General features: G+C 50.8%; 1 protein-coding gene across 1 annotated transcript; it reads right to left on the bottom strand.

Moving 5' to 3' along the window:
• Positions 1-8,644: 8,644 nt before the first annotated feature.
• On the bottom strand, positions 8,645-18,613 carry ASB1 (ankyrin repeat and SOCS box containing 1). Its single transcript, XM_058809826.1, has 5 exons — positions 18,555-18,613; positions 18,323-18,469; positions 16,317-16,619; positions 10,963-11,348; positions 8,645-9,607 (listed from the first exon to the last, which is right to left on the bottom strand). The coding sequence occupies exons 1-5, from the start codon at positions 18,587-18,589 to the stop codon at positions 9,474-9,476; spliced, it is 1,005 nt and encodes a 334-aa protein (XP_058665809.1). The 5' UTR covers positions 18,590-18,613; the 3' UTR covers positions 8,645-9,473.
• Between the last annotated feature and the right edge of the window lie 2,477 nt (positions 18,614-21,090).

Here is a 21,090-nt window from a genome sequence, read left to right as displayed (position 1 = left end):
AAATAGACTCTCTAATGGCCAGAACTGTTTATTCCAAAACAGTATGGATTTTCCATTTGTGATGCAAAAACATAGGGTGTCACTTTCCCTGCTTGGCATGAAGCAAGGTCAAGCTTTGGGGATGCAGAGAGGATCCTGAGGAAAACTGTCCCTGCCTGAAGGAGAGTCCCTGAGAATTAAACTGCCTTTCACTGTGGGTGAATGATGGATTTTTTTAAAAGCATCCCCAGCCTAAGCTGCAAACCAGCCATTGGTTTCTCGAAGTGAGTATTTATTAGACTCCGCACAGCTCAATGCTTTTTATTCCCACTTAAAAATCTGTTTTTCTTGGTCAAGCCTCCATTTACACTGGAAATGGGATTTTGAAAGGAACTTAATCAATAGCACCCAGCCCACCACATGCCAGGGATGCTTCCTCTGTCATTCCCACATGGAATGACAGAGCCCTGCTGAGCTCCACCTGCTTCCACCCTGCAATTTGGGGGCTATGGAGAGAAGTTCCTCTCCCTCCTGATCCAGGAGAAAATTTGGCAGCATTTTAGAACTCCAAAAACAGTTGCAAAGCTGCAGGAATCCAAAGGAAGGTGGGTGGGGGGAAAGACGGCAGCTCAGAAAAATGGGATTTGTCAAGTGTGGGATTCTCCACATTCCCATGATTTCTGAAAGCCTGGAAAACACTGGCATGTTTACCTTGCAGAAGGGGGTAAAGCATCCAGGCTCTGGTGGATTATTCAGTGCAGGTAAGATCAGGGATTTGGGCTTGGATGTCCAGGAAGGTGTGGAGCAACAGGAAAGCAACATGGGAAAGACCCCACAGAAAGGGCACCCTCAGCAGGAGCAAGGGAGATTTGGGGAAGTTTTTTTGTGAGGAGCACCAAGAATGGGAATAAAATGCACAAGAAGAGGGTGGGGCTCCTGGGAAGGAGGCTCAGAGCACATCCCTGGGAATAGGTTAGACCAGGAACGGGGCAAGCATGGGGAGAGCACTGGGCTGGGCTGGGCTGGGCAGAAGAACAGAGTCCAGCCCAGGCACAGCCCAAGGGACCACAAAGCATTTTGGCAAGCAGAGCCTCACCAGGAGCCAAAGGGCAGAGCAGGGAAGCTTCCTTGCAGGCCAATTACCTCGGCAGGAATCTAAAAGATATTCCCATTGCCTGCGAAGCCGCACGCCAAGTCTGGTGTTTGTTTGTGTCTGTGTTTATTTCTCAGAGCGTTTCTTTCCCTGCACCCCAGGGAACTGGCTGGATGCAAGCTCTGGCCTTCTCATGGAATAAGAATTAACTCCTGGATCTTGGCAGCACCGGCAAGAGACCGGCTCCTGCTGAATTGCAGCCCGACGCAAGTCCCATGAGCCACAACAGACCCAAAAATCAAGTTCTGCCTGTCCCTCATCTGCCTGGAGACCCAGAAAGCCCAGGGCCCCTCCGTGCCCTGGTTCTGTGCTGCAGCATGGGGCTCTCAGTGCTGCTTGGGCACCTGCTGTGCCCAGGCCACTCACAACTTGCAGTGCCCATAATCCACGGCTCCTTGTCAACTTTGCAGGTGACCAGAGGGGCGAAAGTCGAGAGTGAAGGGTGCAGCAATAAAGTTTGCAGTTTCTCACTGGGCTTTGGAAGTCCTGAAGCCATTAAAATATTCTGGTACAAACTGGTTTTGCTTCTCCAGCGGGCGACGTCACCTTGCACAAAGGGAGGCTCTGACCCATCCTTTGAGCAGCTACTTCTGCTGCTAGGAGAGGGTGAGTAAGAGCTGAAACACGTGGGGACTTCAGCATTCGGGGCCATTTGGTGAAAAATCCTCTCTCCCCGTCCCCAGTGGGGCTAAACCAACGTCAGTGCTCGGCAGCTGCAGGGAAATGAATCGCTGGGTTGGGTTTCCCACACGTTGCCGGGGTGAATCACAGCCACCAGACGTGGCACTCATCCACGGCAACCAGCCTGGGCTGGGGAGTCTGGGCACAGAGATGTGATGGAAAAACCCTGAGTTCAAGGAGAAAATGGGCCTGGCTGTGCCCAGGCTTGGGTGTTCCCATGGGATCAGAGGCATGTCAAGCTGGGGAGCTCATGGCTCCATCCCCCGTGTGGGATGTGGAAGAGGCCAAGAGGCAGCTTTGGACACTGGGAAGGCAAAATAGTGATGCACTGATGGAGCCACCTGCACAGGGACATGGGGAATCCTGTCAGGAGGAGGGAGCTGTGGGCCTGACCCCTGAGCAGTACTCTGGGCTGTGGAACCAGCTCCATCTGGGAGGAGTGGTGGTCTCAGGAAGCACACGAGATCCATCTGATTTGTAATCTAATCCTCGGGTGACATTCATGGCATGGGAACTGTTTTCCATGGAAACCTATCTGCAGGAGGACAGCCATGCCAGATTCCTTGATTTAATCAGCCCATGCAATATCCTCAGTTATGTTCCAACATCTGACCCCTGCTAACCAGACCGGGCACTTCAAAGCCAGGAGAGTGTTTTTAGTGCCCAGGAAAAGAACCATGGAATCTCCAGAGCTGGAAGGGACCCACAAGGATCACGGAGTCCAACCCCTGGCCCTGCACAGACACCCCAACAATCCCATCCTGTGCATCCCTGGGAGTGTTGTCCAAACATTCCTGGAGCTCTGGCAGCCTTGGGGCTGTGCCCATTCCCTGGGGAGCCTGGGCAGTGCCAGCACCCTCTGGGGGAAGAGCTTTTCCCTTTAGCTGGATGGACACCATAGTTGGGAACCAAAGTGAAAGTCCAGCCAAGGCTTTCCAGTGAATTCTGTGCTGCTTCAGAGTGGACATGATGCATTTTCACCATGATTGTGTGGCATTTTGAATGCGGTCTCATGGGAAGCAAGCAGAAACCTGCAGCTGTTCACAGCAGCACAAAGCTCAGAGTTCCAGAAGTCTGAATGTACAAATAATCTCTAATTCTCCTGGGTTTTTTTTGTTTTTGGACAGCACAGAAATATGGGATTTATGTTTACCTGCACCTTTTGGCCTCTCTTGATGCACAGACACAATCACAGAGGGAAGAGGAACAAGGTTCCCAGCAATGGGAACAGTAAAACTTCCTGGCCTTGTTTGCGTTGGCACAGCGGCTTCTGCTGACATCCCTGCATCCTTCACGGTCCACCGTGCATGAAATATTCCGGGTTATCACTGAGCTGAAAGTTGATGGATCCAGCCCAAAATCTGCTGAACACCCAGCAAGAACAACTCCCAGCAAGAGGGACCAGACAGTGTCTCAGGCTGCTGGGTCAAAAATAGCTCTCAATTGTCAGATCTCACAGCTGGCCCGTGGCAAGGGGTGGGTGGGGTGAGATGGGCTCCAAGGTCCCTTCCAGCCCATCAAACCCCGCTGGGATTCCAGAATGCTTCAGCTTGGAGAAAGTTTGCACTAATGGAGGTTGGTAATTAAAGGACCTGGTACTAAATGGAACTTAGGACAACTGGGAATTCCTGCTTGCCTAATGGTATTTATAGGATTTATTGGTTGCTTGGATGAAGGTGAAGCCTTGAACACCTTCAGACAACAGTATTACAATCTATTTATTACAAAGCCAAATTCCTTTCCAGTTCAGTAAGGTGGACCTGGAGGTGATTGTGCAGGAGACACAGGCACCTTGCACAATCCCAGGGTGTTCCAAGACCTGTCCAGCCTGGCCTTGGACACTTCAGGGATCCAGGGGCAGCCACAGCTTCTCTGAGCAACCTCAGGGCCTCCCCAGCCTCACAGGGAAGAATTCCTTCCCAATATCCCACCTATCCCTGCCCTCTGGCAGTGGGAAGCCATTCCCCCTGTCCTGGCACTCCAGGTCCCTGTAAACACTCCTTGTGTAAAGATAAGATCAAAAGGATAAAAAATTCCAGAAGCTGTTCCCACACTGATACAAAATGCTCAACAGCTAAAATGACCCCCCAAAAAAGAAATTTTTGGTAAAAACAGCATTGTGTGGGAAGTGAAACAAGGGGCGAACCCATGAATACATCCCAACTGCAAACAAAAGCAGGCTCAGAAACACTCACCAAACAATCCAGCCCACTCCATGTGCCTCCTAAATCTCCCGTGCCTCCAATGGGTACCACAGGCTCTCAATACTGTGAGTGACACCACAACATGGGGCTAACAGCACTCAGTGCTCTAAAAGCTGTTCCTTAATTTAACTTCCAATTTATGGAGGCATTTTACCATCCTTCAACTCTCATTTTCTCTGAGGAAACACAGGCCCCACTTTTGCGAAACGTTAAAATAAATGGATGTCGCCAAATTATTAAAATGAAAGGCAAGTGCAGGGTTGGCCAAGCAGATCATGGCTGCAGCCCAGCTTCCCAAATTCCCCGAGCAGCTTTCAGCTGATTGTGGAAAGGCGCCATCAGCGGGAATGCCGTGTCTGCAAGCATCACCTCACCCTGGTATGTTTGGAAAGCTCATGGACAGCCTGTGCCACAGGGAGGGGAGCGTGCACGGCTCGTCCATCATCCCGATGCCTTGAGGGGAGGGGGGTGGCTGGAGCCATAAATCAACAAAGCTCTGCTGCTCCATCCTGCCCATCCTGCCTTCATTTATCTCTCCGTGCTGGATCGTGGAATCAGAGAGCACTGTAGGGTGGAAAAGATCTAAAAACCCGTCCTGTTCCACACCTTTCACGAGGCTGCTCCGAGCCTGGCTTGTCTCACTTTGGGGTTTTCAGAGCCTTTTTAGGAGCAAGGCCGTGGTGGCACACGTGGAGTCCTGGCCAGGCAGGCTGGGGCTGGCTGAGTTTCTGTTGGAAAGCTGCGCCGTGCCTCTCACAAACACCAGATGCTGCAGGCCGGGTAAACAAAGAGCACTTTCCTGTAAACAACAGTACACTGCAGCCCTCTGCCAGGCACCAACAATGGGAGCAGCAAAACACGTGAAAAGAGGTGGAAAACAGAGCAGGGCATGTGGGCTGGGGAGAGGAGAAGTGAGGGATGCAGAGGGAAAAATGGGAAAGGTGCTGGATGCAGAGGGAAGAATGGGAAAGGTGCTGGATGCAGTTGGGGGAATGGGAAAGGTGCTGGATGGGCTCTGTGGGGGCTGCAGCCTCCTGTCACTGTGCAGGGCTGGGGAGGGCTTGGGCAGCCACTGCCCTCTCCATGAAATCCCAGAAAGTTTGGGTGGGAAGGGATCTTAAAGCCCATCCCATTCCATCCCCTGCCACAGGCAGGGACAACTTCCACTATGCCAGGCTGCTCCAAGCCCTGTCCAGCCTGGCCTTGGACGCTTCCAGGGATGCTGGGGCAGCAAGAACTTTTTCCTTCTTTTTCTTTCACAATGCTTTCCTTTCTTTTTCTTCATGGTTGCAAGTTGCAGGGGTCACAAAGAGCTCTTCTGGGAAGGAAGACAAGGCTGGAGGAGCTGATGGAGAACAACAGCAATAAAAAGTAAAATAACTTGGGGCTTCCCCAGCAGTGCCTAGGGAGTGGGAACAACAGATCCTAGAGGAAATGCTTTGAGACTGCCAGAGATTTGGTCAGCTCTCATAGCCCAGAGTGAATATTTGGGCATCACACAGTGCAAGAAGAAATATTTTCCTCGCTGCTGCAGATCTTAGAATGAGATTAACGAGTGTGAGTAATAAGGAACATGTTGCAATGCTGTTATAAAAGCAAGGGCAGGCTCTCAGGTGAGTCTGTCACACAGGAAATTCAGTGAGAGGGGACCAGAAATCACAGCTTGTCTGTCCTGAAGGGCACAAGTAAATAACACGCAATTCCTTTAAACAATTCCACATTTATTGTCCTCAAACTGGCAGCTCAGACACACAGATCTCTCCTGTTTGAGGATAAATCTCCAGTTCCAAGCTGCAGCACAGAAATGGTGTCACTGAACTGTGGGTACCAATTTGGGGTGGCCTGGGGGGAGATGCATGAAGACCTAGGAGGGAGACACTCCAAATTAGAATAATATCGAGGCTGGAAGTGTTAAAATTTAAGATTAAGGCTTGTTTGGCTTTGTTTTTCATCACAATAACTCCACACCATTTGATCCTTTTCTTCCAATTCAGGAAAAACTATGGTTCTGCCTTCAGAGGAAACACTGGCAGCAGATCAGACAAACATCTCCTGAGTGAAAAAAGCAGGAATCCTACAAAAGGGACTGTGCCCTTGCCTGGAGGCAGCTGCATGGACTAAATCCTCAGGTACACATGCCAATCCTCAGCAAAAACAGAGCAACCAGCAGAAACTCTTGCTGCTCAAGCTTGCAGGGAGTTTTTCAGCAAAAATGCCACAAAATAACAAAATTTTAAAAAATATTTTGAGGCATTACATCTACTTGCATGCCAAACTGAGGAGCTGCATTTCCAGAGCGACCAAGGGAGCAGGGGCAGGAATGAGAGGTTTAAAAAGCCCTCTTCAGCTCGGTGTGAAGGTGGAAAAGATTCAGGACGGCCTGAAGATCCCCCAGGAGGGGCAAGGCAGGAGGTGGCAGCGGCGCTGTCCCTGTAACCCCCAGGCAGGGACCGCGGTTCTCCGGCCCCCTCCAGTGGCTACAGCATAGGGAGAGGCCGGCAGGATCCAGCCTTTTCCCAAATCCAGAGCCATCCTGCTCCTTTTTCGGGCTGCAGGTGGATCCACCTGCCCGCAGGTCTGATCCCAAACCATTCTGACCCTGGGAAAAGCCAACAGGCGCTGCTGGGCACTTCTGGAAGTGGCTTTTTGTCCCGTCTCTGGTGCCCTGCCACAGTTTTCTTCACTGGAAGAGGAAGGGCTAAAAAGGTGCTGTAATTCAAGTTGGGGTAAAAAAGGGCTTTACTTGACTCCAGGGATTGAAGAACAAGAAACAAACAAACAAACAAAGCTCCAAAACCAACCAAAAAACCACTTCAACCCAACAGATGCCTTTCCCCCACCCTTTGCAAAATGAGCAGGAAATTATATTTGCATCCCAGCTACCAGCATCCCATGCCCTGGAAATTCTCCACGAACAACAAAAACAAGAAAGTCAATGTGAAAGGACAGCTTTGGAGCAGCTTGGCTGATTCCAGACCTGGTTTGGTTCTTCAAGAAGATTTGCCAAATCTTCTTACCCTGGCTCATTCAAGCTTCCAGCAAGGCCAGGCCATACAGACTTTATATATACTGCACAAAAATGGATTGCTTTGCTGCATAGGAAGGAATGGTGAAGTCCAAGAAAAGGCAAAAATAAATGCTGTTTATATAGTGTGAAAAGATAGAAAGGCATCAATTTTTGAGATTTCATACTGCAAGACTATTGTTTCCTGGGATTAAAAGGACAGGGTAAGGCACAGGATGCAGGGTTTTGCCCTACAGGACAGGACAATGAAGTCTATGAATATCCTGAATCTATTTCAAGATTATTATCTCTCTATAGTGAAAATTCCAAATTCTCTGTGTATTACACCAGCTCAGCAAAGCTGGGTTTAAGTAGCCACAGCAACCAATCTCCACAGGGACTTCATTCGAACAGAATCCTGTGCACTTACAGCTTAATTTCATGTGAATTGTGCCCAGGTTGGACTCATTCCAGGCCCTCAAGCCAAGGGTTTGGCCATTTCCAGAAGCAAAGTCCCTCAGTGAAGATGGAAGTTGGATGGATGATCCAGGCACTCCAAAGCCTTGATTCTGCACATCTCCAAGCCACTGATGAACCTCAGGCTGGTTTGCTGCTGGGGTGGGAGAACCATCCTTAGACCTGGAGAGATCCATGCTCAGGGGAATCCTTTGGGTGGGATCTCTAATTAACATTGCAACAGGCTCAGCTTTAATTACACACCAGACTTACATCAATCACTGAGTTGAGTCCAAGCTCTCAATTTCTTTGGGCCACCCTCTGACATTCCCACTGAGGAATATCAGCTCATTCACTGCAGCTCTTTTCAGGTGGAACCACCACCCAGAGGGGGCTGAGCACAGGAACAGGGAATGGTCCCAGGCTCCAGGAGCATTTGGACAATGCCCTCAGGGGTACACAGGGTGGGATTGCTGGGCTCTCTGTGCAGGGCCAGGAGCTGGACTGGATGATCCTTGTGGCTCCTTCCAGCTCTCCCCACATCCATGCTACCACATCCACCCCATACCACAAACCAACCAAAAATCCAACCCTAAAAGCTGTTCCTGTGGCACTTTCTCAAGCCAGCCCATCTCATTCTCTGCCTCCCCACACTGGAGCTCAGGAGCACAGTGAGCTCCTGCAAACCATTATGGATCCCCCAGCCAGGTGCCAAGAGGCTTTACAACCTGTTTGCATCGCCCAGGCATGTTCACACCTCTATAAAGCCAGTGCACAACTCGCTGCCAGCGCTGGGAAAACCAAAACCAGCTGCAGGCCTGGGAAGGGAACGGTGCAGAACTGCCCCTCCTCACCTGCCCACAGCTCCACATCCACTGCACCTCACCTGGAGAAGGTCTGGAAATATCCTCTGCTTTGGTTGGATTTTCCATTTATTTATGCCTCTGGGAAAAGAACATTTTGGAACCAACACTGAGGCCTACAGGGTCCAGGGACAGGGCTTGGAGCAACCCAGGATAGTGGAAGGTGTCCCTGCCCATGACCTAGGTGAGCTTTAAGGTCCCCTCCAACCCAAACCAAGCTGGGATTCTCTGATCTTTAAGGTCACATGTGGAAAATTACCTTTGCCAGCTGGATGAGCATGGGGAGAAGAGCTAGCAAAGAAAAATCATCCAAAAAAATATTAACTTATAACACAGTGACTTTACTTGAATCAGAAAAGTTAAAGCAAGTGCCAATTATCACCTGAGATTTTTCCCAAGATCCTAAGGCATCATCATCTCTATCCTTCTAAAGTTGCTGTGTTGACAAGGATTCCTCTGCACTGAGCACATCACTGGCTGACCCTGAGGTCCCAACAAAAGGCTGCTGAATCCCTGCAGAATTGACTCTTCTGGGAGTTTGTGGCATGAAGAGGCACTGGAAGTCAAAGGAGCCCAGGCTGCTGCATGCAACACTTTGATTGGAAGCACAAAATCTCCCAACTCCTCAAAATAAATCCCTTTTTTCTCCCTTTTCCATGATGCAAACAAAACAGACCCATTACGTGGATCTGGGTGGGTTTTCTCTGCTCTTACCATGGGATATGGATTAAAATGTAGGTAGGAACTTCTGGTTTGATGGGAAAAAGAGTAAAGTAAGGACACTTTCCCCACACAGAAATGCCACAGAGACCCCAGGTGTGTGTGTGTGTGTGTGTGTGCGTGTGTGTGTGTGTGTGTGTGACACAGATCAGTAACAAAGGTTACACATTTGCCAACAGCTACAGGATATATTGTATTTGCTCCAGCAACACCCACACACGTTTAGCAGCCTCTCCCCAAGGAGATAAGACACTGAATCACACTGCACCCTAAATCTGGAGGAGAAAAAACAATCCACAGGAGCAGGGAATTATGTGCACTCCATGAAGGAAAAAGAGGCAGGAATGGCACCTGGCTCTCTCAGGGCACTCATTTACTAAGTCACACTGTCCCCAAAAGCAGCCAGCTGCCCCTTAACTGTTTTCATGGAGTAAAAATTGTTTAATGGGGTCAGGGATGGGAAGGCTGTGGATCAGATCCAGGCGGGATTTGCCAAGGATTCTCCGCACTGCTATGCGGCACAGGGACAAGAGGCTCCGGGCGCGGCCTGCAAGGAAAAACACAGGGAACATTACTGGGGAAACAGAGAGGGAGAGCAGCAACACAGAGGCAGGGAGGGAGAGCTGAGTGAGCACAAATCCTGCCTCGTGAGGAGGTCAAACCTCCTGGGTTTGGAGCAATTTCCAACTGCATGGGCAGGCTGGAAGGGCTGGAGACCACAGAGGCCATCACAGCAAAACCTGAGGGAGCAGCTGGAGTTGTGCCGGGGGGGCGGTTTAGGTTGGGTTTTAGGAAAAGGTTCTTCCCCCAGAGGGAGCTGGGCACTGATCAGGCTCTCCAGGGAATGGGCACAGCCCCAAGAGCTCCAGGAGGGTTTGGACAACGCTCTCAGGGTGGGATTGTTGGGGGATCTGTGCAGGGCCAGGGGTTGAGCTGGATGATCCCTGTGGATCTCTTCCAACTCCACCGTTCTATTTGGACCATTTTTAAATTATGTCAACAGCACTGACGGCCAGCTTAGGCCTCATCCCAACTTTCTTTTGAGAGCTTCCTTTGAGTCCATGGAGAGCTCTTTCAGCACAGTGATGGTATGAATCAACATGCTCCTGAATCAACATGGTGGTGCCCGTGCTGATTCAGGAACTGGACCTCCATGGCATCACTCCATTATCCCATACGCTCCACCTGAGGAGCCCCATTTGCCTCCTAAACCCAGGCCTAATGGAACTCCAGCTTGTGTGAGCCTCCCTCCTCAGAATCCCAGGCAGGTTTGAAAACCAGGCCCATGCAAAGCTGAGTAATCTGGGGATGTAAATTGTATCCCACAGCCTGAATCCCTTTGAAATTTCTCTGGAGTTCAAGAGGGAAACCCCACTTGCACCCCTGGTGCCAAGCTGTGGCCTTCACCAGGTGGGTTTCAAAGGTGCTGCACTTCATCTCCATCTGAGCTTCCTCCTGCCCCTTTTTACCACTGTTTGTGGCTTTCCTTCCCAACCAGTCTGTCCAGATCAAATTCCCTCCTGGATCCAGAGCCCAGGGTCACACAAGAACACCTGGGACACACCTGTGTGGCTCTGGAGAGCTGGTGATCCACAGCTCCAAAACCCAGCTCAGATAAGAAAAGGCAATGCAAGAGAGCTGGGAGAGATGAAAAAGGCAGAGTAACAGAGGTCGGGCTGCTGGAGGACTCAAGAAGGGAAAATAAGGAAAAAAGGTACAAAATGCAACAGGGGAAAAGGAGGGAGAGGAGAAGTCATTAATGCTTTGTTTGTCAGCTTGTTAGACCCACTGAAGTGGGGGAAGTGAGGACTTGAACTGAGGACACCAACACAGCTCAATCAACCCCTCCAAAGCGCTCTCCCACACCCACACCACCGCTCTGGGAGCCCCAACCCCACTCACCCCTCGCCTCTTTGAACACCTCCAGCGCCTCGGCGTTCACTTTGACCCTGCCCGTGGCCTCGAGCCCCAGGGCCTCCACCTTGACGAGGTTGAGATCGGCGCCGAAGTCGACGAGCAGGCGCACGAAGGCGGGCTCGCAGCCGTGCCGCAGCACGGCGTCCAGCACGCACACGGGCGAGCCCCGCGAGAAGCCCTGCACGTTGATGGGCCCGCAGCAGTTGAAATCCGGGTCGGCTCCCGCCTGGAGCAGCAGGCGGAAGCAGGGCAGGTTGTGGTAGGCAGCGCTGATGTACAGGGGACACACCACCAGCGTGGTCAGCGGCCGCAGCGCCTGCCCCGGCCCGCGCGACGCCGGCTGGTGGTTCACGTCCACATCCGCACCGTACCTGTGCCAGGGAAAGGGAGGGAAGGTTGGGAATGGCAAGGGATGAGGCTGAGGGACACGGAGAGAGAACCTCTGGAACTCGCCCATCCCTTTTGGAAAGGGACCTAGGGGTGCTGGTTGACAGCTGGTTGAATATGAGCCAGCAATGTGCTGTGACGGTGTTCACAGGGGTCTTAGGATGAGGGAAGAGACAAGGATCTGACTCCATGTTACAGAAGGCTTGATTTATTATTTTATGATATATATTACCTTAAAACTATACTAAAAGAATAGAAGAAAAGGTTTCATCAGAAGGCTAGCTAAGCTAAGAACAGAAAAAAAAGAATGATAACAAAAGGCAGCCGTCTCAGACTCTGTTCGAGACAGCTGGGCCTTGACTGGCCATTAATTATAAACATCCAAGATGGGCTAATCAAAAATCTACCTGATGCATTCCACAGCAGCAGACAATCATTGTTTACATTTTGTCCCTGAGGCCTCTCAGCTTCTCAGGAAGAAAAAATCCTAAGGAAAGGACTTTACATGAAAAGATGTCTGCGACAATGTGTCTTGGTGGCCAAGAAGGCCAATGGCTCCTGTCTGCACTGGCTTGCCCTCCTGGTGGATTGTTTGGGTTTGCGTGTCCAGGTTTTGGTGGTGGGAGGGTACAGGGATGGTATTTTCAGAAGCTTCCTGTCGCAAACATCTTTCATGGAAAATCCTTTCCTTAGGATTTTTCCTCCTGAGAAGCTGGGAGGCCTCAGGAACAAAATGTAAACATTGATTATCTGCTGCTGTGGAATGCAACAGGTGCATCTGTGATTGGCCCATGTTGGTTGTTTCTAATTAATGGCCAATCACAGTCAGCTGACTCAGACAGACAGCCGAACCACAAACCTTTGTTATCATTCCTTCCTATTCTATTCTTAGCTAGCCTTCTGAGGAGAACCTTTCTTCTATTCTTTTAGTATAGTTTTAATGTAATATATATCATAAAATTTTAAATCAAGCCTTCTGAAACATGGAGTCAAATCCTCGTCTCTTCCCTCAACCTGAGACCCCTGTGAGCACCATCACAGCTTCCCCCTTGAGAAGGAGGGAAGGTGGTTTTGAAGATTGATTCCACTTCCCATTACCCTGCTCTGATTTTGTGTGGCCAGCAGGAGCAGGGAGGTCATTCCTCCCCTGTACTCAGCACTGGTGAGGGCACACCTTGAGGGCTGTGTCCAGTTCTGGCCCCTCAGTTTGGGAAGGATGTTGAGATGCTTGAGCACATCCAGAGCAGGGCAACGAGGCTGGTGAGGGGCTGGGAACACAAACCCCTGTGAGGAATGTTTGAAGGAGCTGGGGCTGTTTAGCCTGGAGAAGAAGAGGCTCAGAGGTGACCTCATTGCTCTCTACACCTTCCTGAAGGGAGGTTGCAGACAGGTGGGGTTCGTCTCTCCCACAGGGCAGCACTAACAGAACCAGAGGATACAGTCTGAAGCCATGTCAGGGAAGGGATAGGTTGGATATTAGGAAAAAATTTTTCACCAAAAGAATAATAAAGTACTGGAATGCTCTTCCCAGGGAGGTGGTAGAATCACCATCTCTGGATGTGTTTTAAAAAAGACTGGACATGGCACTTGGTGCTATAGTCAAGGTGAGGTGTGAGGGCACAGGTTGGACTCAATGATCTTGGAGGTCTCTTCCAACGTCATTATTCTGAGATTCTGTGATCCCTACCCTCAGATGGGCCTGGCAGCACTTCTGCGTGGGGACAACAGTGTGATATCCCAGAAGCAAAGATGTTGCCCTTCCCACAACAGCCCAGGATTTGGAAAGAGGAGGAGCAGCAACATCCTCACCCTCCTGGTGGATTGGGTTTGCATGGCCAGGTTTTGGTGGTGGTAAGGTACAGAAGCTTTCCCCTTGAGAAGGAGGGACAGGGTGGGGGAAGATGTTTGTTAAGATTGATTCCACTTCTCATGACCCCGCTCTGTTTCTATTAAGGATAAATTAAACTGATACCCCTGAGTTGAATCTGTTTTGCCCGTGACGGTATTTAGTGAGAGATCTCTCCCCTTCCTTATCTCCCCTACTTCTTATCTCTCCCATTCCTTATCTCGACCCAGGAACTTTTAGCTGTATTTTCTCTCCTCTCGTGCCTTGGCACCAGGGATGGCTCAGCCCCGAGCCAGCACCACGTAATGCTGGATGCTAATGAGCTGCCTGGGGAGCAGGGATGTTTCCAGATGACTCCACTGAAGAGGGAGGCTGAAATAACTTTCCCTACCAGGACAAAAACGGGCCAAAAAAGCAACACAGGCGCTCGATCCTAAACAGCAGGGAAATAGAAACAGGAACCTGCACTCCAGAGTGAAACATCCATGACAAACCCCTGCTCCCAAAGGAGCTGGAGGGGCTGGAATCTACTGGGGATTCCCTCAGACAGTAATTCCACGTACCTCTCATGCAGCTTGGATGGGAAGGACGAGGAAAACAGCACAATCCCTAAGGAATAGCTGGTTTTAATCCAAAGCACTGTCTGTTCTACCCACAGAGGGAGAAAAGGTTCCTTCACCCACCAGTTTCTCTCCCCAGGTTTTTCCTAGACAGCATGATATTCCTTTCAGGAGTTCACATAAAACTAAGGAAAATACCTGGGGACAAATCCTACCTCAAGCAGGCACGGTTCTTGCTGAAACCAACGGGGACTGCTCCCCATCTGACAAATATTTAACCAAATCCTGCAGTTCTGAGCATGGCAAGAGCCTCATTCCAGCTAAGCACAGCCAGAACGAGGGCTGAGAGACTCCTCTAAGAGCTGCAAATGGCACAAAGTGTATTTTCCCCTTTAAAATCAGATTACACAAGCATTTGGACAGTTATCTGTGCTGCTCTGGGACTTCCACAGGGGTGTTTAAAGGCTGCTGCCTCCTGAGCAGAGAGCAGATCTCCCTCCATTCCAGTCCTTTCTTCCCCCATTATTACCATCAAAATTCTCAGTGGAAGGCCTCAATTCAAAGTTTCAAACCCCAAATTCTGCTTTTGGCAGGGTCAGGCATGCACCTGAGGGATGGGGGTGATTTGGCAGCTTTTCCCCAGTTTTAGCCTGGCAAAAGGACCTCTCATCCTTGCTACCCTCAGTTCCACTGCAGGCAGCAGTGGATCCCACCACAGCATGATCCCAAATTATCAGGAATGCCATTTATACACCCTGGCATCAGAACTCTAAATATTTCCAGCAGCCTCCCAGTAAAATCGATCCCCATTCCATAGCCATGTGTGGATTTACTGCTCATGGATGGGATTTCACCTCTTGCTTGCTTCAGCACTTGCAGGAATGCTCAGGGATCCCAACAGGATTTTCAAACCAGGTGATATTTACACACCTGCAGCACACCTGAGTGGGTTCAGGTTCTCTCAAAATATTCCCTCCTATCTCAGGAAAAGTGTCTTCCTCATTGCACTCTCCCTGCCAGATCCTGTAGACGTAACATTTTGAAAATCCCTGTAACATAAAGGCTGCATTTTTCACTAAGTAACTCTGCACAGATCTCTGAAACCCCTACTCTGAGATATTTGAAATTTTGGGCAATCTGACAATTTGGTATTAGCTTAGCAGCCTTGGGAGAGACATTGCCTAATAAAAAGAGGTTGGAAAAACTCCAGTTAATTTTTAATCCTGAAAGTTGTCCAAAATCTTGCTTTTAATATTGCTGGTGAGCTATCCCAAGGAGCAGACACATAAATCAAGGCACCAGCTCTCCCTGCGCTGCTGAAATACCATTTGCTGCATTTGACCCTGCCTGGGTGGAGAGAGCAGGGGAGATTTTTGGTAATGCAGCGAGTTGAACCCTGTATCAACAAGCCTGTGCTGATGGGAACATCCTCCTCTCAGCTTGTTGGGAAAGGAGCAAGGAGGGGGGATTATCTCCCCTTCTTCCTCTAAGCTGTACTTGTATGAAAATTCAAAAAAGGAAGAAAATCCCCAAGGACTTTGAGTATTTTCCTATTCAAATCCTTTTGTTATTTTCTAGCATTTGAGGTCATCAAAGGGATTCCTTCAATTTTCTTCTCTTTCACTACTTCTCCCTACAATCTACATTTTTCCCATTATGATTCCTTATTATTTGGCATCCATGGCCCACATAGCTGTCCAGAACAATCCCTTGGACAGAAATCTTCCCATTTAAAAAGAAGGAATAATCAGGGCATGCCACAGAAGGAGCAATTCAAGTTCCCACAGCCTCCTGCTACAACTTGAACCCTGCTGGTGCTGCCTGAGGGAAAACCCAGCACCCAGTTTTTTTGGGGAATCCACCTCCCTTGCAACTCCAGTTAGGGGTGTGGTGGAAGTGGGGAGGGATTGCAAGGTTTGGATGTGACTGGATGGCAGGCTCAGAACTGGAGACTTGGATTGGAACAGGTGGGAACAGCTGTCACAGACATCTTCTCATGAAAAATCATTTCCTTAGGATTTTTTCCTCCTGAGAAGCTGTGAGGCCTCAGGAACGAAATGTAAACAATGGTTATCTGCTGCTGTGGAATGCAACAGGTGGATCTGTGATTGGCCCATCTTGGATGTTTATAATTAATGGCCAATCACAGTGAGCTGGCTCAGACAGAGAGTCCCAGCCACAAACCTTTGTTATCATTCATTCCTTTATTTTCTTAGCCTAGTCTTCTGATGAGAATCTTTTCTTCTATTCTTTTAGCATAGTTTTAATGTGATATATATCACAAAATAATAAATCAAGCCTTCTGAAACATGGAGTCAGATCTCCCTCTCCTCCTTCAACATAAGACCCCTGTGAACACCATCACAAACAGCCCAAGACGGGAAATCCAAGGACGTCCCTTTGGGCACCTCTCCTCTCCAATCCAAGAGGCGTGGAGGCTGCAGAGATGGGAGCCCCGAAAAGGTGCAAGCTGTGGGAACAGGTGAGGAGGGAAGGCACCCCAAGGGAGCAGCAGGGGGAAAGGGAGAGGCAGCCCCATCTCTGACCTGATGAGCTCCTGCAGGATGTCGGCGCGCCCCACCCGTGCCGCGTGGTACACCGGGGTGCTGCGGTGGTGCCGGCTCCCATTGGGGTCAGCGCCGGCCTTCAGCAGGATCTTGGCACACTCCAGGTGCCCGTTGACCACAGCCACGTAGAGAGCTGTCTGCCCCTTGACGTCCACCAGGTCGATCTGGGCCCCCTTGCGCAGCAGGAAGTCGACGCAGGGCCCGTGGCCGGCGGTGGCGGCGATGCGCAGCGGCGTGCAGGGCAGCCAGCCGCAGCACCACACCGACTTCTCGTTGATCCGGCTGCCAGGGAGGGGATAAAACACAGTCAGGGCAGCCCCATCCCCTCCAGGAGGGTGCCCTCTGGGAGCTTGGGCACAGCCCAGGCTCCCCAGGGAATGGGCACAGCCCCACGGCTGCCAGAGTTCTGGAAGCGCTTGAACAGCGCTCTCAGGGATGCTCAGGGTGGGGTTGTTGGGGTGTCTGTGCAGGGACAGGGGTTGGGCTGGGTGATCCTGTGGGTCCCTTCCACTCAGGATATGATTCTCTGATTTCTGGCACTTTTAGCAGCTCCTCTCAATCACCTCACAGATGCTGCCTGGACAGGTGAAGCAGAGCAGTACTTGGATTGTGAGCTTTAGTTGTGCCAGGGGCTGCACAAACCCTGCCTCAAAAATCATCTATAAAAAAAAACCAAAACAACTTCTCTCTTCTGTCCCTTTTTAAAGGGAGATGTCCCAAACTGGTAGCCCAGAGAAGCTGCGCCTGCCCCATTCCTGGAAGTGTCCAAGCCCAGGCTGGACAGGGCTTGGAGCTACCTGGAAGGTGTCCCTGCGCGTTTCAGGGTTAGGATTAGGATGAGGCTTTCAGGTCCATATCTGCCTCCCAATTCAAAGACATCACTTCTCTGCTCACTCCATCACCTGTTGAATGGAGCTGCGGGCCCCAACCTCCTCTTCCTGTCAAACTCTGCTTTTTCCCCCAAAAAAACCCTCAGCCCAAGGGTCCCAAGAGCCCCAGCTGCCCAGGTAGCAGAGAGAAGGGCTAGCTCGTACTCATTTTTTGCTGAAATAACACCTTTTTTCTTTTTTTTTTTTTTTTTTTTTTTTGAGGCTGGGAGACATTTAGCACTCTAAGCAGATTTCCCCATGATGCAGGAAAATTAATTAACCATCCCCACAGTCACAGGGTTAGCACTGGGCAGATTTTGTAACATGGGGTGTTCCAGGTTTATAGTTGATTGTAATCCCTTTTGTATGTTTTCCCCATTATCCGTAGGCTCCCATTTTCCTGGTATCGCATTCCTATCCTGATCTGCAAAGAGTTCATGCACAGCTGCCACAGCCTCACAAGCAGCTGTGAGATCTGCCTCCTGGGAAACCACGGGAATGATCTGGGGGAAAGGGGAGCATCCTCTCACCCCGATTCCTCTCCCATAAAAACCCCCATCTCAGGAATTGTCCAAGGCCAGGCTTGGAGCAACCTGGGATAGCAGAAGGTGTCCCTGCCCATGGCCGAAGGTGGAATAAGATGAGCTTTAAGGTCCCTCCTACCCAAACCATGCTATGAAAAAACTGGATGAGATGGGGGTCACCAAAAGGAGCAGGCTGTGGGGACAGCAAGGACATCCTAGGAATCACCTCTCCCCAAAACCAGCGGATGGGATGGGAGCCCCCAAAAGATGCAGGCTGTGGGAACAGTGGGAAGAACACCCCGACACCTCTCACAAGGAAAAGGGCTGAGATGGGAGCCCCCAAAAGCTGCAGGCTGTGGGAAGAACACCCCGATGCCTCTCAGAACAAAAAGGGCTGAGATGGGAGCCCCCAAAAGGCGCAGCTGTGAGGACGGCGAGCGCAGCATCCTCCCTGACACCTCCCCACAGAAACCCCCATCCCTGGAAGTGTCCCAGGCCAGGCTGGACGGGGCTTGGCGCACCCTGGGACGGGGGCAGGTGTCCCAGGGTGGCACTGGATGCTCTTTAAGGTGTGTGCGGCAGGCATGCCCACCTCTGGAAGCTCTCGTCCTGCAGCAGGCTGCGCAGCGTGGGCAGGTCCCCCACGAAGGCCGCGTCGTGCAGCCGGGTGTCCTCGCAGTGCTCCAGCGGGTGGTCGCAGAACTGCTCCCGCAGCCACTCCTTCAGGTTGCGACCTGCGCTGGAGAGAGGCACACGGCGGGTCAGAAAGGGCTGGCAAAGCCCGGCGACCCCGCTGTCCCCCGGCACCCCCCTGCTCACGGTACCTGCCCGGGGCGGGCGCGTCCCCGCCCTCCGCCATCGCGCCCCGCCGGCCCCGCTCTCTCGCCCTGCCCCGGTCCTTCCCTCGGCTCCTCCTTCCCGGCCTCCCTGCCCGGCCTGATTGGCCCCGCTGCGCTTCCTGATCCCCTTAAGGTGGATCCTCCCCGCGGCCCCGCGGCCTCGCCTCCCTCAGCCGCTCCATCCCGGCCCGGCCCGGCCCGGCCGCTGGTTCCCCTCAGGGCGCGGCGGCTCCCGTCGGGACAGCGGGGTAGGGCCGGACAGCTTCCCGCAGCTTTTGTGGGCTCCTTCCTCCCCGTATCTGCTCATTTCACCGATCTTATCTCGGTTTTCCCGCAGCGCAGCTTCCGGCATCTTCGCTTGGAAGGGATCCGCAAGCATCCTGCAGTGCAACCCTGCCCAGGACAGCCCAACAAGGCAGCCTCAGGGCCGTGCCCATTCCCTGGGGAGACTGGGCAGTGCCAGCACCCTCTGGGGAAAGAACCTTTTCCTGATCTCCAATTTAAAACTCCTCTAAGCTCCAGCCATTCCCTCAGGTGCTGTCCCTGTCACAGAGAGCAGAGATTGGAGCTGTCCCTCGGGAGGAAGATGCAGGCCATGCTGAGATCTCCTCCTCCTCTTCTCCAGCTGAACAAACCAAGTTCCCTCAGCTGTTCCTCATCCCTTTGCCATCTTCCTGACATTTCTTTGAACACTCTCTAAGAGCTTTATATGCTTATAATTGTTCTACAAGCGTTCAAAGCACACCCTCGCCTTCTAAGCGCACATTTTCAAGTCTCCAGTGGCAGCAGGGAATGGTGGTCATCCATCCATCCATCCATCCATCCATCCATCCATCCATCCATCCATCCATCCATCCATCCATCCATCCAGGCTCTGGCTGCAAACACGTTTCCTGTGCCTGTTGTACTCTGGGTTCGAGGAACACGCAGGAGAGAGGCACAATCTGCAAACCCAACCCGTTCCTGCTGGAACATCAGGAGGGGATGGGATTGATGGGAATTTCAGATCCTCTAGCACTGCCACCTTCCCCCTGCCTGCAGTCCTTAATACCACTGAGTGAGGCACACCCAGGCAATTCCTGGCTTGGTTTCTAATCCAAATTTACAGCTGCATCCAGAGGCTCTGTGTGCCCCACTCTGGGCAGGGAAGCAGCCATACACACCCCATTCCCTGCTGCATCCCTTACCCATTTAATGGGAATACATTTAATGAGCTCCCTCAGCTCCAGGGAAATAAAGGGATGGATAAACAGGACAGACAAAGCTGGGGTTGCTCATAGTTTTGAGGTTCCTTCAGTTCTTGCTTCAATGAAGGCAGAAAGTTCTTACAGATCATATCCCAGGATATTTTCCAGCAGTTTGTCTCCTGAAGTAGGCTTTCATTCTCTATTTTTATTTTTTTTTTTAACTTTTCCTTTAATGCAGGTGAAGACCAGCCCATCCCAAGTTGTCCTGACGAGTTCTTGTACAGTGGTGGTGAGAGGGAGTGACTGTGCAGCCTCAGCCTCCAGCTCTGGGAATCCATAGGTGTTTAAGAGAAATCCCACGGGGAAATGCACTAAACTCTGCCAATTTATATCACTCCAAGTGGCTGCAGTGGGGAAGTGGAAATTTGCACACCGTTCACCATTTGGTGAAGACACCTAGAAAATGCTTTTTCCATGTCTGGAGAAATCCTTTTGTCCAGCATATCCTGACAGCTAGCTCCTACCAGCTGTGCCAAGCTGAGGGCACAAGCTGTTGGCAATCCACACTGAAACTGGAGCCTCCAGGAGGTGACTTCCAGCATCTAAAAATAGTCAATTATCCAACACAGCCACATATGCTGGCTCACCCATTAGGCAAGACCTGTTCTCCAGTTCCTAAACCTGAAATAATGTAAAAAAAAAACCCCTTCAAATTCAATAAATAAATAAATAAATACATAAATAAATCTTGCTGCTCCAGAGGATCCTTCAACCATCCCCTCCACATTCACTAATATTTCCCACCGCCCCTCCTGAGCCGACACATCCTCCCCACACCTCATCCTCTCCCAACTGTGCTCCTCATCCTCCAAATAAAACAAGTTCAGCCATCCTGCTCCTGGAAATGGAATCCCTAGAAAGGACCAGAAAGGAATCAGCCCATCCACTGGGCTCCCACCAGGACCTTTCCCCCTTTCCTTTCCTTTCCTTTCCTTTCCTTTCCTTTCCTTTCCTTTCCTTTCCTTTCCTTTCCTTTCCTTTCCTTTCCTTTCCTTTCCTTTCCTTTCCTTTCCTTTCCTTTCCTTTCCTTTCCCTTTCCTTTCCCTTTCCTTTCCTTTCCTTTCCTTTCCTTTTCCTTTTCCTTTCCTTTTCCCTTTCCTTTCCCTTCTTTCCTTTCCTTTCCTTTCCTTTCCTTTCCTTTCCTTTCCTTTCCTTTCCTTTCCTTTCCTTTCCTTTTCCTTTTCCTTTTTTCCCTTTCCCTTTCCTTTTTTTTCCTTCCTTTCCTTTCCTTTCCCTTTTCCTTTCTTTCCTTTCCTTTCCTTTCCTTTCCTTTC

This window comes from Ammospiza caudacuta, chromosome 8, assembly GCF_027887145.1.
Source record: "Ammospiza caudacuta isolate bAmmCau1 chromosome 8, bAmmCau1.pri, whole genome shotgun sequence".
Taxonomy (NCBI): domain Eukaryota; kingdom Metazoa; phylum Chordata; class Aves; order Passeriformes; family Passerellidae; genus Ammospiza; species Ammospiza caudacuta.
The sequence above is the reverse complement of the archived record's forward strand: the minus strand, read 5'-3'. Positions and strand labels throughout refer to the sequence as shown.

Bases quoted from the DNA above. Each gene is read 5' to 3' on its own strand.
- ASB1 (XM_058809826.1), bottom strand. From the start codon at position 18,589: ATGGCGGAGGGCGGGGACGCGCCCGCCCCGGGCAG. The intron at 16,620-18,322 runs GTGGGCATGCCT...CCTCCCTGGCAG, and splicing joins CAGGACGAGAGCTTCCAGAG to CCGGATCAACGAGAAGTCGG. The intron at 11,349-16,316 runs GTCAGAGATGGG...TCCCTGGCACAG, and splicing joins ATCCTGCAGGAGCTCATCAG to GTACGGTGCGGATGTGGACG.